This window comes from Bos indicus, chromosome 1 (assembly GCF_029378745.1).
Source record: "Bos indicus isolate NIAB-ARS_2022 breed Sahiwal x Tharparkar chromosome 1, NIAB-ARS_B.indTharparkar_mat_pri_1.0, whole genome shotgun sequence".
NCBI classification, from domain to species: Eukaryota; Metazoa; Chordata; class Mammalia; order Artiodactyla; family Bovidae; genus Bos; species Bos indicus.
This window is the reverse complement of record NC_091760.1, coordinates 35,806,970-35,823,796: the sequence shown is the minus strand read 5'-3', so window position 1 is coordinate 35,823,796 and position 16,827 is coordinate 35,806,970. Positions and strand designations below refer to the sequence as shown.

Sequence of the window (16,827 nt, the reverse complement as noted above, 5' to 3'; positions counted from 1 at the left end):
GCATATCTATATAGAACTGAGTAATTTATGGTATAGGGAAGAATGAATAATGTGCATATTGAAGAATTAATATTCTTCAAAAGAGTTGATCGACATATCCTGACATGAAATGGTTTTGAAAGTCAATATTGCTGGTGAAATAAGCATTGTTGTCACATAGGATATATGTGGTGTATGTACGTACATCTGAAGTATATTCAGCAAGTTGTGTGATGACAGGGTACATTATATAGAACTTTTACTTTCTAAATACTTCATAACTTGATCTTTAAACAACAAATCTATGATATTTTGAGGGTTTTTTTTTTTTGAAGTTTGAAAAACAAATGAAGGGACTTCTTCCTGATGCTTAAACATGATCTATCTTGATATTTACCTGCAATGAAATCAGTTCCCAAATTGAATAGCTTTCCACTCTTATTTTTACCCCTTCATTAGTGTTAAGGTATGTACTATCCCCATTTAGATCTTATTTAAACATTCTTCATTAGTGTTTAAACTGATTGCCCAGGTGCTCAGACAAATGAAGTTGTATGATAATTGTCAGTGATAATTTTATAAAGTAGAAGAAGATAATGTGACTGTCTCTCACATCACGTAGTTTGTTATTTTGCAGTGTGTCGGTGTTAGATGTTAGGCTGTTGGTGAAGGCTGGGTATTTTGATATAGCAGCCAATACAGCACTGTGTATATTTGTATTTGTGATAATTATGGCTTTTCTCTATTAAAGCAAGGATGAAGCAGGTATTCATGTTTTAAATGTGGAAATAAACCACCAGCGTCTTTTAACATCAGTTCAGTTCAGGTCAGTAGCTCAGTCGTGTCCAGCTCTTTGTGACCCCATGAATTGGAGCACGCCAGGCCTCCCTGTCCATCACCAACTCCCGGAGTTCACTCAGACTCACATCCTTCGAGTTGGTGATGCCATCCAGCCATCTCATCCTCTGTCATCTCCTTCTCCTCCTACCCACAATCCCTCCCAGCATCAGAGTCTTTTCCAATGAGTCAACTCTTCGCATGAGGTGGCCAAAGTACTGGAGTTTCAGCTTGAGCATCATTCCTTCCAAAGAACACCCAGGACTGATCTCCTTCAGAATGGACTGGTTGGATCTCCTTGCAGTCTTTTAATATAGTATCAAGCATTTTGATCCACAGGGGTTTTCTAGATGCCTAATATCTATGAAACTAAATATTTCGTTTCAGTATTTTCTTTACTTTTCAGTCATTAAATATTCCACCTGCACATCCAGGTTTTATGTTCCTATTTTTCTTCTCTTTTTATCAACAGCATATTCACCAGTGCATGGTTACCACATTACCTCTTTTATCTCCAGCAATAAAATTAATTGGAATCATATTAAAGTTACTTAAGAGTGATAGTGATGTTGTCAAAGGATTATTCTTCTTTTGAAGTAGGAAATGCTTTTCTAGTGGATATGACTGATGATCACATGGTCCTAAAACTCAGATGTGCTGGAGTATAACATTTTCAGTAAGCCAGTTTATTATTTACTTCTACCCAATAGCAGAAAAGTTAGCTTTTCAATTCATTTTCTCTAAATTTATTTTATTCAAGTATAGTTGATTTACAGTGTTGTTAATTTTTGCTATACAGCAAAGTGACCAAGTTGTATATACATTCTTTTTCATATTCATTTCCATTACGGTTTATCAGAGGATATTGATTATAGTTCCCTGTGTAATAATTACTTCACCAATTCTAAGTATTTGTAGTCCAGCCCAATGATTTCTTCATTGCTCAGTTTAAAACACTGTTCCACTTCTAGGTGAATCCTCTTCTCAGATGCTTCCCTCACTCTCTCCCTAGGGATTGCCTCTGTTTTCCTGTTAGTCATATGGTGAACATTGTTGATTAAGTGGTTGCTGTCTCTTCTTAGCTTTGTCATTTCATTCTTATCTTGCTTTTGTTTGCAAACATATCCCCTTCCCCACCATTTCTCTGTGCATTCCCCATACAGTGCTCCACTGATGACTACGTCATTCGGCTTCCTAAAGTTTGTGATGCCTCTGAGGTGCTCAGCTAGGGTGGCTCATATCATTTTTTCTGCCACGGGGTACCCACATCACAGCTATGGGATAAAGAGGCAGGCCTGCCAGAAATCTCTCTGAAGCAACTTCTGTATCTTTGTTTGAGGAGCCCATGAGAACTTTAAGATTTTTTTTTTCATCAGACACCTAGGACTTGAAGGAAACAAGGGAGGGGGAAGTTTCTAGGCTTTCTCTGCTTAGGCACACCCTGCTGCCATCTCCACTTCCTTATTCCCAGAGGTCTTTTGCAAGAGAAGAAATCTGTGAAGCAATAAGCTCCCAAAAATTTCAGCTAGAAAATGAGTTACAATGCCTTGTTACATAGATTCTTCAAATTTTAAAGGGAAATCCAAATATGATTTCTTTTAACCAAAACTTCTAAAGGAGATCAGTCCTGGGTGTTCTTTGGAAGGAATGATGCTCAAGCTGAAACTCCAGTACTTTGGCCACCTCATGCGAAGAGTTGACTCATAGGAAAAGACTCTGATGCTGGGAGGGATTGGGGGCAGGAGGAAAAGGGGACGACAGAGGATGAGATGGCTGGATGGCATCACCGACTTGATGGACGTGAGTTTGAGTGAACTCTGGGAGTTGGTGATGGACAGGGAGGCCTGGCATGCTGCGATTCAGGGGGTTGCAAAGAGTCGGACGCGACTGAGCGACTGAACTGAACTGAACTGAGCCAAAACTTCTTTCCTACTCCTAAGTATTCAATGTATCTTTCCTATGTTTGTACTTCAGTTTTTCTATTCCTGGATTTGGTTTTTCTTTTTTCTTTTGATGGTCAGGTGGTGATGGTATTGGAACTGAAGCGAGGAACTGGGTCTGTGGGCTTGTGTTTTCTTTCAGGTTTATCTCCTGACTTGATCTCAGACTCTCAAACTCTGAAGTGAACAGTGTGATATCTTTGTTCTTTGGTCCCATTTCTGACAAACACCTGATGAGTCAGATGGCCACCCTACGTCTTCAGTTTTCATACTGTGGCAGTTTATTTGGGTGGGGGCAGGGAGGCGTAGTTACACATCTATTCATACAACATGTCCTATTACACGATCTGGAGTATAACAAAGGACTGTGTAATCATCTTCTGTGACTTAGAAAAACTTTGCAAATGTATAGTTTAAAAAAAACACAGTTATTTTATTAACACTGGTATCAGTTCTGATAAATCAGGGTGTTTCTAAATAGTGCAAAAATCAATATTTAAAATGTATTGACTTTTCTTTGAATTGATTTAATGAAAGGATTTTGACTCCAGGAGTTGCAAGAATACAGGCTGGTGTCACAACCTACAGACAATATAATCCACAAAAGGGGAGCCATATACATTGTGGTTAAAACTATTGACTCTGATATCAAACCACAAACATTCAGTCCTGGTTCTACCACATAATAATTGGCATAACCTCTCTTACTCTCACTTTTCTTATTTGTAAAATGAATATATATATCCATTATATATATAGCGTGATTGGAAGCATTAAATATTTCACATAAAATAGCACAATGTCTAGTGTGTTCAGCCCTAAGAAAGTGTTTGCTAACATTATCATTGTGATGTTTATTTTACTTTCACTGAAAATATCACAGAGTAAACAACCTAAAACAGAGTTACTAATATCAAGAGATAAACATGGGTGATTTCAGCAAGCCAGTAAGTACATTTCAAAATGTGTTGTAAACTAATTTCATATAGGTTTGAGTTTGAGGAGTGAGAAGCAAAAAAAAAAAAAAAAAAAAGCATGAATAGTAGCAAAATAATAGTAGAGTGTTTTATGTTCTTGTAAGAAAATTTGGGGAACCCCCAAGTATCTGTAGATCATGTAAGGATCATGGATTAAAGATTTATGCATCCAGTCCCATCACTTCATGGCAAATGGAAGGGGAAAAAGTGGACAGGTTTTCTTTTCTTGGGCTCTAAAATCACTGTGGGGGCTTCCCTCGTGGCTCAGCAGTAAGAATCCACCTGCAATGCAGGAGACACAGAAGACTTGAGTTTGATTCCTGGGTTGGGAATATCCCGGGGAGGAGGGCGTGACAACTCCCTCCAGTATTCTTGCCTGGAGAATCCCATGGACAGAGGAGCCTGGCAGGCTATAGCCCATAGCGTTGCAAAGAGTTGGACATGACTAAAGCAACTGGAGCACAAAATCACTGTAGACTGGGACTGCAGCCATGAAATCAAAAGATCATTACTCCTTGGAAGGAAAGCTATGAAAAAACCTAGACAGCATATTAAAAAGAAAATACATCACTTTGCCAATAAAGGTCTGTACAGTCAAAAGTATGGTTTTTACAGAAGTCATGTGTAAATGTGAAAGCTGGACCACAAAGAAGGCTGAGCACTGAAGAATTGATGCTTTCGAACTGTGGTGTTGGAGATGACTCTTGAGAGTCCCTTGGACTGCAAGGAGGTCAAATCAGTCAATCCTAAAGGAAATCAACTCTGAATATTGATTGGAAGGACTGGTGCTAAAGCTGAAACTCCAATAGTTTGGCCACCTGACGTGAAGAGCTGACTCATTGGAATAGACTCTGATGTTGGGAATGTTTGAAGGCAAAGGTGAAGCGGGGTGGCAGAGGGTGATGTGGTTAGATAGCATCACTGACTCAATGGACATGAATTTGAGCAAACTCCAGGAGATTGTGGAGGACAGAGGATTCTGGCATGCTACAGTTCATGGGGTTAAAAAGAGTGGGACATGTCTTAGTGACTGAACAACAACAAGACCACATTAAGAATCATGAGTTAATGATTTTGTCTCCTTTCACCACTGGGAAAACTCAGTGTACTGACTGATTCTTAAATATTTTAATCTTCCTTCAACAAGTGTTTAACAAGAAAAATCATATCCCTGTTACAACTTACTAGTAGTAGAGACTTTTGTCTGTGGTTGTTCCTTTTCTTTATATTTACTTTGAAATTTACAGGTATGGATACTTGGTAATCAAAGGAAAAGTTGTATTTATGTCCCATCAATGAGAAGAAATTAAGCCAAAAGGACAACATTAGCCATTTAATATGTTGTAGGCCATAGGTGAACTGAGTTTTTTAAGGTTTGCTTTGGAGTAATGCAGACTTGGAAACACAGTTGAAGAGCAAGAGTTATTCCAACCATTAACTCTGATTAGAATATTTAGGACTATGTTAAGTAACATAATTCTTGTCCACAGAAAAAGGCTAACATGATTTTGGTGGAGTCATCTCTTTGCAAACTAGGGATTGCTTTTATTTAAGAAGAAAAAAAGACACTCAAACCACTTGATGATTCCAACACTATTCATGACTTGCAGTGCTGACATTCTATAGATTGATGGGGTCTTCAAGTGTGGAAAATACTGAGTCATACAGAAGATGAGACGTTTTAATAATGAAAAAAATATTTATGCAGTCAGCAGATTGTCGGTTAAGGTGGTTTAGATTATAAAAGTCACCCAACGGAGACTTTGTCAGGTTGCAAATTATTCTGACCACAAAATTATTTGAAACTGAATAAAGCAAACTTAGAGTGAGTTGATATGCCCCAGATCCTTTTTATTTTTTGTCTTCCTCCTCCTCTTCTTTTGAAATGGGAAAGGGAAACTGTGGCCTGTCTGTCTAAACATAATGCTAGTACACGAGATAAAACATAAGACGGCACCAATCATTTGGCATTCAGAAAGAGCTGCTTTTTCCCAGTATACAAATGCTATAAAACCAAAGATGGTGCCTTGTGGTTCTATGAGGTGCTTCTTTGGCTCCTTTTTGTTCTTTTTCATTTTATGTAATTTGTTTAGTATAGTGTCTTAATGACTCCCATAATGACTGACTAATTGTATCTGTTTTGTAATGACATCCATTGCTTTACACAATTATTTGACAAGTTGAAAGACAAGAAATAAAATCACTACAGATGCTTTAGTGGGGCTTTCCTGGTGGCTCAAATGGTAAAGAATCTGCTCACAATGTGAGAGACCTGGGTTCGATCCCTGGGTTGGGAAGATCTTCCAGAGAAGGAAATGGCTACCCACTCCAGTATTCTTGCCTGGAGAATTCCATGCACAGAGGAGCCTAGCGGACTACAGTCGATGGGGTCACAAAGAGTTGGACACGACTGAATGCACACACACAAATATTTTCTGAAAGAAGAGGCAATAAAAATAAGTAAATTTAGTTCACTGCCTTAGTCCAAAAGTATCATCTGATGTTTGCTGAAAAGTGTTAACTGAAACGCTGCCTAAATATGCCCTAGAGATTAGTTGTATCCTTTTTTTCCCATGTCAGTAACTTTTGATATTAGAAATAAGAAAGCTTCACTTATATTATTTTATTTATTATTCATACCTACTCTAGTAAGATAAAGGCCACAGTAAAGAATGTGTACTGTGCTAATGGCACTGCTCCAGTCTAGAGTTTTCTTGGTCACTTAGTATTGGTTGGCTTTTTGAAACTTGTGAGCTCAGTTGCCACTTTGGTTTCTGTATCTAGTGTATTGTAGAAAATGCCCAGTCTCAAGTGCTACACATATTGATACTTTTCTATTTCTCACAACTTTTCTAGGTCTACAGCATCAAGACAAGGGCAAGGAATCACCGTGGTACTGAAACACACGGTATTATCAAGTTAAATTGGAGCATGAATCCATGGTCCCACTGGGAAAAGATGCTGCCAGGGACTGTCATTCTGCAGTGGGACATATTAGATGTGGAAGGAAAAGAGGAAGTGCTATCCAGCTGACTTTGGTTTGGAGCCTTTTCTTGAGAAAGCAGAATGAGTCCTAGACATTGAAGAAAAGCATTTTTGTTTATTTCTTTCCCTCATCTGAGCCTTTGCCCACTGTGCAACTCTCTCTCTTTCTTTTTCTTTTTGTCTTGCTTTTATCAGTATATGGTTTAATTTTTGGTTTGACTTTTTTTTTCCTTCTTTTTGAACCAGTTACCTTGTCAGGAAAAGATGAACCACAAAGAAAATGTTCATTCTTTCAGGAACACAATTTTGTATTTCTATGTTCTTCTATTTTTGTAAAAATACAGGAAGTTTGATTTAGCATTGATAGGCTATTTTTGAGGGATTTTTTTTTTAATATTGTAAAAATTGTTAAGTTCTGTTTAAAGAACTTGCTCTCAGAGAAGCACTGGCTAAAGTGTTTAAAATGCTCGTCTCTAAGATGTCTGTGATATGCTCTGTGCTCTAAGTTACCTCAAATGTTTGATAGTTTCTCCTTTTTGCGAAAGTAGCACCATAGCCAAACCAATATAGTATTGTTTTACATTAAGTCTCAGTGAAGATTTAATTCCATGATAGCTTACTTAGCTCTGAGTTACGTGTGTAGCTTGAAAAGGAAGATTTTTAATGATCACACTAAATAAAAGCTATTCATTACTTTGATTTCTCCCAAAGACTGCTTGGAGGTTGACTAAGAAAGTTTTCATAAACTTTGGATTAGATGGAGAATTATCTTTGTAGTCCATCCAACTTTGATAAAATGGAACCAGAATTTACAACCAACTACTGGAGAAAAAAAAAACAAAAAACATTTAACCATGCTATCTTTGAGTGCCAGTGACTTATTTTTCTTGTTTATAATGATTAATTCATGACAATTTTAGTCATATTTTAAGTGAGTTTTGCCTGAAGATAGTTTGAAAGGATTCTATTTGGGAAAGTACTAGACACATGACAGAACCTTTCATTCAGTGGCTGTTTCTGAGAGTTTGATCCATCATTATAAGTTGAAGGATAATGTATTGCATGTGTATAGTTTAAATAGGTTTTTGCGAGTCTTATTTGTTTAATTCTGGTTTTAATTGATCTGATTCTTTTTAAGAAAAGAATTGGGAGCAAGATAAATTTTTATACTATAATTACTGAAATTAATTTAATAAGCAATTTATTATTTGAAATTTATTTCTGGGGACTCAGGATTCAACTTGACATGTCCCTCAGGATCTAAATAAGAAAAGTTGGGATTATCATTAAAATACAATTAGGAAAAGATTAAGGTTATCAAATAGCAGTTATTGATATTTTAAGAACTTTCAATATAAAGTCCATTCTTTCGGACGCTTTCAGAGTTGGGTCATGTTAAAAAAGTAGTGTTACATAGATGTTTTAGTTCGTTAACAATGTTTCTCAAATTTTTCCCATCCCTGTCCTCATCCATGTGAAATTAAATGTTTAGTGAAATATCTTTTTCCATCTTAAATAGGATAACTTATATCTGTGAACATTTTAGGTATAAGAACAATGCAGTCTGCTTAGCTAGGCAAAATTCCCATGGATCATTTTCAAATTTCCCTATTGTTCCATAGTCTTCTTTCCTGGTGCATCTTATTAGTTATAAATTTATACCCTCTCTTGTATTTTCATCACTATATTTCTTCTTAACCAGAGTCCATTTAACAGGGTATACACGTTTACCTAATGTGAGGTCCAAACTTAAGGAATCGTCCACTTACTAATGATTTACTAAAGATATGAACTTAGATTTCTAGGGAGTGGTTTGATTAAATTATCTACATTTTGATCTGCAGTTTAATTTGATATAGTTATTTGTGCTCTGCCTTTATCTGTGTAGCACAAGGTTTAATGCATCTTTAAATTGGTTTTATTTTGTATCCTCCTGAATTCTTAAAGGCCAGTATTCAGCAGCTCCCACAGGATGGCTCAGTGGGGATGATTTATTTTTCTCTTCTTCCCTTGGAACCTGTTAATTTTGCAGTTTCTCTTAGAATTGTATGGTACTCCAGTTCATTCCGATCTCTCAATTGGATTTTCCCAATTTTGAGAAGAAATATATCAACTCTCTGCTTCTTTCCTTACTCTCTAGTGAACTGAGTTGAAGGAGAGAGAGCTGACAGATAGCTTCACCCTAAATTTAGGATGACACTGCGCCCTCTGTCATTCCTGGTAGCTATCTGGTAAAATATTCCTTGGCTCTGAGGACCCAAGAAAAGTTAGGGACCTAAATTCTGCTGTACACAGGAGAGATTTGTGAATAAGATCCCCCATTGAAAACAGGCCCAGGTGGTGTTGGCACTTTGCAAAGACTGGATCCTTGCATATACAAGGAGTGGATCAAAATCTAAGTCAAAGAAGAATGGATGTGTCTCTGTGATTGTCTGGCGTGCATTTGTTACCATTATATTACCATAACCACCAGATGTCATACAAGGGATGAGTTGTAATTTAGTATGATAGTCTGAGTTTAAGCTTAAAATGCCATCATTCTCTGGATGGATTTTCTCCCACCAAAAAGATGCAGTAATCTTGGAGGTTTCCAGACTGTGTTATTGAGGGCTACCATTTCCCTCTCCAGTTTCATTTGGAAACACTCCGCTTTTGGTTATTTCACAAATTAGTCTTTATTCAAGCTTTCTAAAGATCTGTGAGCTAGACCCTAGGAAATTATCTCATTGATTTTCCATCTAATCTATGTTTTGACCACTGAACTATCTTGATCTGAGGAACAATAAAATAGTGACTAGTTAGATCCTAACAGGTTATTTGGTTCCTCACTGTTTATTTGAAAAGCACCTCTAAATGTTTAAAAAATCAATGTTTCATCTTAATAAGGTTAACAATCCCTTCTTAACTTCCCCTTTAATTTTTCTCCCCTCTCTTTCATCTTAAAGTTATGTGCATTACTGTTTTAAGCAAAAAATAATGGGGATTGCTCTACATTTTGCCATGAGAACAAGTGGATTGCAAGTAACTGAGGAATTAATTTCTTTCATGTTGTAACAACCTTTAAAAAACAAAACAAAACAATTCCAGGCACTGGCATAAAAATGTGCCCTTATGAAGCTCCTTATTTATTATGCAAATAGCAATCAGATACTATATTTTAAGAAACTGCATTCTGTCCCTTACGGAGTACCCCTTCGTTACATAATATATGCCAAATTAAGAAAATGGGTCAGTGACACTGCTGCTGCTGCTGCTAAGTCGCTTCAGTCGTGTCCGACTCTGTGCGACCCCATGGACTGCAGCCCACCAGGCTTCTCCGTCCATGGGATTCTCCAGGCAAGAACACTGGAGTGGGTTGCCATTTCAAATCTCAATGTTACATGCTATCAATTAATCAACATGTTTCATAGGTATTTATTATTGATGATAGCTAAATTTTTAATATAAGAATTTTTAATAATACCAAACACACCCTTAAATGAAGACTCAAACCAAGACAAGATTTTTGATCATGATCTACCTTGGTCTCTTTCCTGACAGAGACATTATGATAATCTTCATTGTGGCAGAAGCTGAAGTCCACTCCAGTATCTGTTACTGGTTCCTACACATAGATACAGCCATAAATTTTTTGATCACAGGAATCATGGTAGAAACTTGAACAGCATTGAGAACCCACCATCTCCAATGTGCTCTTCCTCATGATTAAAATAGCTTACACTGTTATCAACTAAGGAATCTTTAGGGAAAACTGGCAGCCTAGAGATTGTGGTCTTTTCAGTCCAGGTGCACCCATTTAGTGGTCTTTGTCGCCCTCCTGACAGAGGCAACATGATGATCTTAATCAGAGCAGAAGCTGAAATCAGCTTGTAGGATCCATTATGACCCACATGTATTTATACACAGGAAAACCAGCAGAGACTAAGCAGTAGAAAAGGACAGTATTTATGTTACAATTCCGACTGGAGGATGAATAGAGAAGCAATGAATCAATGAACAAAAATTGACTTGGACATTAGGTCATTTTCTGAATTCTGGCTTAGCCACAATTAGATGTGTGTTTTGGGGCTTCATTTATTTATCTCATGAGTAAAGTAGGATAATAATACCTAACTGGCAGGCTAGGAAGGTTGAAAATTATATTACACACACACACACACACACACACACATACACTCAATAACATGGCTCATAGTAGACATTCAGTCAATGACAGATTCCTCAAGTATCTGTCAGTTGAGTAAGTAAATCATCAAATTGAGCTCCCAAGTGTCCCTTTTCTTTATATACCCATATCTATAGCAAATTGATATACAGCTGTGCTTTTATGTAAAAAATTGTTGCAAGAGAATCTTTGTCTTCTACTAGATGTTGATGATAAAATGTAAATTTCTTAATTATTTCTGATATTTTAATGTGCTGTTTATGAAAGAAAATAAATTAACTTCTTAGTGGTATGTAGGTCCAACTCTGAGTTTTCTTACGTTTCAGACTTATATTCATCCAGAACCCTGTGATTATTGTCTCCAAAGTGAAAGTGACAGTTTCATGAAATTACCAAAGTTTTTATTTTGTTTCATTATATTTTGGGCTTTTTTAGCACCTAGAATAAAAACATCTCCTTTGAAGTTATCCGTTTTTTTAACTTGGAGGAAAAATTGCAAAATATGGTGGAAAAAAATTTTTCCGCATGAAAAGAGGAGAAAAAAAAAAAACAAAAACTCTTTACAGTCTCAGTCAGCAGATTTATTTGACTTGAGAAAAAAGAAACAACTTCATTGGAAGCAGATGTTGACACTGTGTCAGTTGTTGAAGATGGAAAGGGTTCTCTTGAGCCATTGTGGTTACAAGGGAGGTATCGATGGCCGTTAGAATTCTTGGGATTGAGCATCTTCACAGCAGATAGGACAGTGCAAAAGCCAAAACTATGATACCAAGACTGAAATCAGCCTGCCAATTTTAATTTACCGGACCCTAAAGACTCAGTTGTTTTATTTTTTCCTCCTCCAGAATAAAAGTCATATCTTTCAAAAGATTTAAGTGGATTTTGAGAGAGAAATTAAAAAATGTTCTCTAAAAACATGGCCCAAGAGCCCTTTATTATTAAAGATTAAAACTAATATTCAAGTCATTTTAGAAGAATCAGGGTAAAAATTTGGTTTAATGGTATATGTTGAAGAAATAATCTCAAAGACATAGAGAGCAGACTTCTGGTTGCCAAGGGAGAGATGAGGTGAGGGAAGGAAGGATTGGAGCTTGGGATTAGCAGATGGAAACTAGTACATTTAGGACTGATAAACAACAAGGTCTTACTGTGTAGCACAGGGAACTGTATTCAATATCCTGTGATAAATCATAATGGAAAAGAACATGAAAAGGATATATACATATATATGTGTGTGTGTATATGTGTATATATATATATATGAACTGAGTCACTTGGCTGTACCACTGTACTGAAAAAAGTAACACTGTAAATCAACTATACTTCAATATAATTAGAAAAATAATGTGTATTGAATAAGGATATGTAAACTGTGCACAAATGGAAGGCTCTAGAAAGTGGGGAAAAGGTGAGGTCCACAAAGGAACCTCACATCCTAATAGCTCCTCAATGTTAATTAATTGGTGACTTGATCTCAGAGATTGGGCACAGAACAGACTTTCAGAATTTTTCAGTAGGTTTTTTTCTTTTTAGTGCTCTCTGGGAATTTCCCTCTGTACACTTTTCCAAAGTATAGCAATAGTCATAATTAAAATATCTTAATTCTGTCATTTCTTTTATTGTCCATTGTGTGTGCTTGTTTGAAAAATATTTTTATGGTTTCAAAAAATTGATCAAACTAATGTTCTCTTGAAATTGCAAATTAATTTGATCCAATTCAATTATCCAAATCTTCTTTTAAAATTTTAAGAAATGATAAGTAAAATTTACCAATTCTCTTGTGTAAATAAACAGCCACAACTTCTAGAAAATGACAGGTCATCATCAGTTAGTTAGCTTTCTTGTTAACAATTTTTGGACTACTAAATTTTGACCTAAGAATAACTCTTTTAGAATACAATATCCTTTAATTAGTTGTTTGGTATATGTATGTGAACTCTTCTGTGATATCTTTTTATATTGATAGAGCTGTACATTTTTTTCTTTGCTATGACTAGGGCAAAAATTAATGATTATTTACACACTTGATTTAATTTTTTAGACTGTTTACAATCTTAGATACAGTATCTGATTTAAAAATCACTATTCCATACATGTTTCTGGATACACAATTTAGGGAAGGGTTTTTATGTGAATTCTTTGTATCATTTTAAAGTTCGTGTATTGAAAGGGAAAACATAGACTCTGTTTTCATCACATAAATTTAGATCAGGTGAAAGCTTTTGTAAAAATACATAGTACAATGAGATTTATATTTGTCACTTGATTAAGTGAACTGAAAACATAATAGAAATGTTATCTTAGAACCGTTAAATAAAAAAAATTCCAGATGTATTAGTTTGATGAGCAATTTTATGCTATCTTCCTTTTTACATGCCCAGAAAGAGAAATTAATCTTAGCTCTATTGTCATTCTTAATTTAGAAAGAATATATAACTCATAAAATTTTAGCTTCACAAGCTAACTATAAAATCATATATATATATATTTGTTGTTTTTCATCGGGATGCCGGAAGAGACATTTTTGTATTTCTATTCTCTCTTCAAATAGATCTCATAACTATGTGTTGATGATATAAAATAATGGAGGACTTTGTAGTTAAAACAAATGTCATCTTCAGTTCAATAAATAATGTGAACTCAATGCTTATATTTTAATGTAGCAGTTTGGTTTTGTCCACATTTCTTGACAATTAACTAAAGCCCTCTGTTTTTTTCTTATTCAATTAAGCAACTTACAAGTATCTTTAGAAATTAAAACACCTTAGGTGTTGTTTTTTTTGTAATGGGGTTAATTTTACAGCCAAGGGATTTATGTGTGGTGGTGAGAATTGTATGGTTAGAAAACAAGGGTTGTAACAGAACAGCAAGTGAAATGGGCTATATCAATTACATAATAACAGGCTTGGGAACTTTTTAATACAATGCTTCTGAAGTTATCAATTAACTCTTTAGCAGAGGTGTTCTTTGTTGTTTTGCTTTTGCATTTGTTAATGTGGAACTTGCTGTAAGTCCTGTGGAAAACTTGGCTGACAATTCATTGACATTGAAGAAATACGCCTAGAAAGGAGAAGTCCAAGACCTTATATTTTTAAAGGAAGCTAGAGGTTCCCTTGGAGAAGGAAATGCCAACCCACTCCAGCGTTCTTGTCTGCAGAATCCCAGGGATGGGGAGCCTGGTGGGCTGCCGTCTATGGGGTCACACAGAGTCGGACACGACTAAAGCTACTTAGCAGCAGCAGCAGCAGCAGAGGTTCCCTACATGGGCCCTCTATTTTCTTGTTAAATAAATTTTTGATATGTAAATGCAAAGCTTGGAGATCAGTATTTCAATTAGTAGACATTCATCACCACTGGTGAAAATAACATGACACAGCCTTCTTAACTGTTTACCATATTCAGACTAGACAAGTGTAATGAATTTTCTGTGGTTACTGTAAAAAGTTACCACAATCTTAATGGCTAAAAGCGACACAAATTTATCTGGTGGCTCTAAGTCCAGTATCCAGTACTGATCTCAGTGGGCTAGAAGCAAGATGTCAGCTGTGTTCTTTCAGCGAGAACTATTTCTCTGATGTTTCCAGAGTCCTTAGCTCATGGCCTCTTTCTTCCATCTTCAATTCCAAGAACCACTGGTCAAGTCCTTGTCATATGATATCACTCTGACCCTCTCTTTTGCTTCCCTTTTACAAGTTTAAGGACCTTTGTAATTGCATTGGCCCTGCCTGGATAATCTAGAATAGTCTCTCCATCTCAAGTTCTTCATTTTAACAAAAGTCCTTCGATGTGAGGTAACATATTCACAGGTTCTAGGGATTAGGAAGTGAACATTTTGAGGGTGTTATTCAACCTACCATAGTTACTATTGGATTTCAGTTAATGGTTATCAACGTTTTAATCTAAGAGGGTTTAATGTATCACTGTAAATAGCAAGGCGTGTTCCATGTTTTCAGTGGTCATTTGTGTAAGGATTCATCTACATTCACTTAAATAATTGCATATAAAGGAAATTCTTGTTATTTCAAATATTTATGTGCTTCTTATAGTGCCTTGGAATCCAAAGGGTTATATTGTGTTTATGTCAGAGAGGCACTCAGGGGGGTGGAGACCAGGACATCTGGTGCAGATTCTTCCTAGCTGAAGTGTGTTTTCTCTGGGGACAATCATCTACCATTTAATTGTTTTGCTTCCTTTTTTGGGAATATATGCCCATCCTGTGATGTCCTAAGTCTCCAAGCATCTTATTTGACCTGTTTATACTCATTTGACTAGCTATCCATATATGACTACATTGACGTGGTAAAGCTTTTACATTCCTGTCCAGATTGAATCCTTCCATCTGTTATCAGTTAAGCCGTGGAAAAACTGTTATGGAAAGCAAATATGTTTTGATACATTTAATGTGTAAAGTAGGAACCTAGATTCTGGAATGCTGTTGATCAATAAATGAACTAGAATCTCTTCAAAACAACACTTAAGCCCCACTGTTTTACTTTCCATACCAAGTTTGGCTGTGGCTGAATGAAGAACACCAGCATTGATCTTTGCTTTGCACTTGTACAAGAGACTATTTGTAGGGAGCCAAATATAGCCACAGAGGATTTAATATCTTGCCAAAAAATACAGAATCTGTTCCCCTTTAAGCACGACACTCTATCCTTTTCTTGTGGATCTTGCTAAAAGGAAAATATAACTTTCAACTAGCCCATTCCTCTGCTAGAAGTTCCCTAATCTTTTTCAAATGGGCTATGTGTGGTTTTCAGGAGATTTATGGTTCAAAAGAAAAAAAAAAAAAGGCTATATGAGAAATCCATTCAGTGTTATCATTTTTCTTACAAAAAACAACCCCTAAATCAAGAATGAGAGTAAACAGTAAGGAGGAAAATCACACTTTCGTGGTTTCAGGACTAACCAAGGATCACTGGGTCGTCTTTGTGTTTCATTTTGTATTGAAACAAAAGTAATAATAAAAAATTGGCTTCAACCAACCAGGTGCTTTAGAACATGGATGTTTCACACTGACTGTTGTCTGATGGGTAAATGAACGAGTCGAACTTTCTCTATACTGTGGGTAATGACAGTGCCTGTTCAGTCTCTTATGTTGTATATATAGAAATTTGAAAGCAGTGTTGCAAGTATCACCAAGAAAATAAATTTTGCACAGTGACAGCTTTACCAGACATCTCCGTGTGGGATTTAAAAAAAAACACAAGGCTATTTGGAAATACTTTGTATATGTAAATATGCAAAATATACTGATGAGTGCTAACAGCTGTATGGTGTACGCCCTTATCTTTGAGCAGAATATTTTGGTGGCAGCAGTTATTTTTTTCCATCTTTACTTGCCATTTCCCCTTTTTGTCTCCACCCACTCACCCATCCATTACCTCCTCTTAAAACACACTTAACACCCTTCCCCCCATCCCTCCACACTGCTTCCAAGAGTCATTTGAGTAGATTCCCACTGGAAAAGGCGGGTGGTGCCTTGAAGGAATGTGTGACTTGTACTGTGTTGTAAAGGTTGAGCTTCAGAGAACTTGCTTGCACTTGCTCTGACACCAGCCCCGCACACAGCCCAGACACTCTGCAGGCCAGATTCCATTAAGGCTCGTCATTGCCCAGGGAGGGAAAGTCCTGTTGAGAGTGGCCTTCCTGCCGTGAAGATTCCAAAGATCAGTGTAATCACTTTAAGTGTGTGTTATCAAGTTCTGTAATATCAAGACGCTCATCTATTTATGAAAATAAGCATATGCCTTTCAGTCCAAAGCCTTAAAAGGGAGGGAGGAAGGACTCAACAGAAGTTAAAAATGAAAGTCACTTCTTACAGGATTTTGACAGGTTTGGAGAGGAGAAAAGGTGACAGATGTAAAAGGAGAAACCCTGGGTCCCTAGGACCAGTTCCATGAAAAATGTATTGATATTGCTGAGTCCCAAATTTCCAGTT

General features: G+C 36.4%; 1 protein-coding gene across 3 annotated transcripts in view; it reads left to right on the top strand.

Moving 5' to 3' along the window:
- VGLL3 (vestigial like family member 3) overlaps nucleotides 1-15,872 on the top strand; it is a 58,501-nt gene extending 42,629 nt beyond the window's left edge. For all 3 annotated transcript variants that reach the window (XM_019964749.2, XM_019964666.2, XM_019964585.2), the window contains exon 4: nucleotides 6,590-15,872. In XM_019964749.2, the coding sequence (XP_019820308.2) occupies nucleotides 6,590-6,633 (44 nt within the window). In that variant the 3' untranslated portion in view covers nucleotides 6,634-15,872. The remainder of the gene's footprint in view (nucleotides 1-6,589) is intronic.
- Nucleotides 15,873-16,827: the final 955 nt, after the last annotated feature.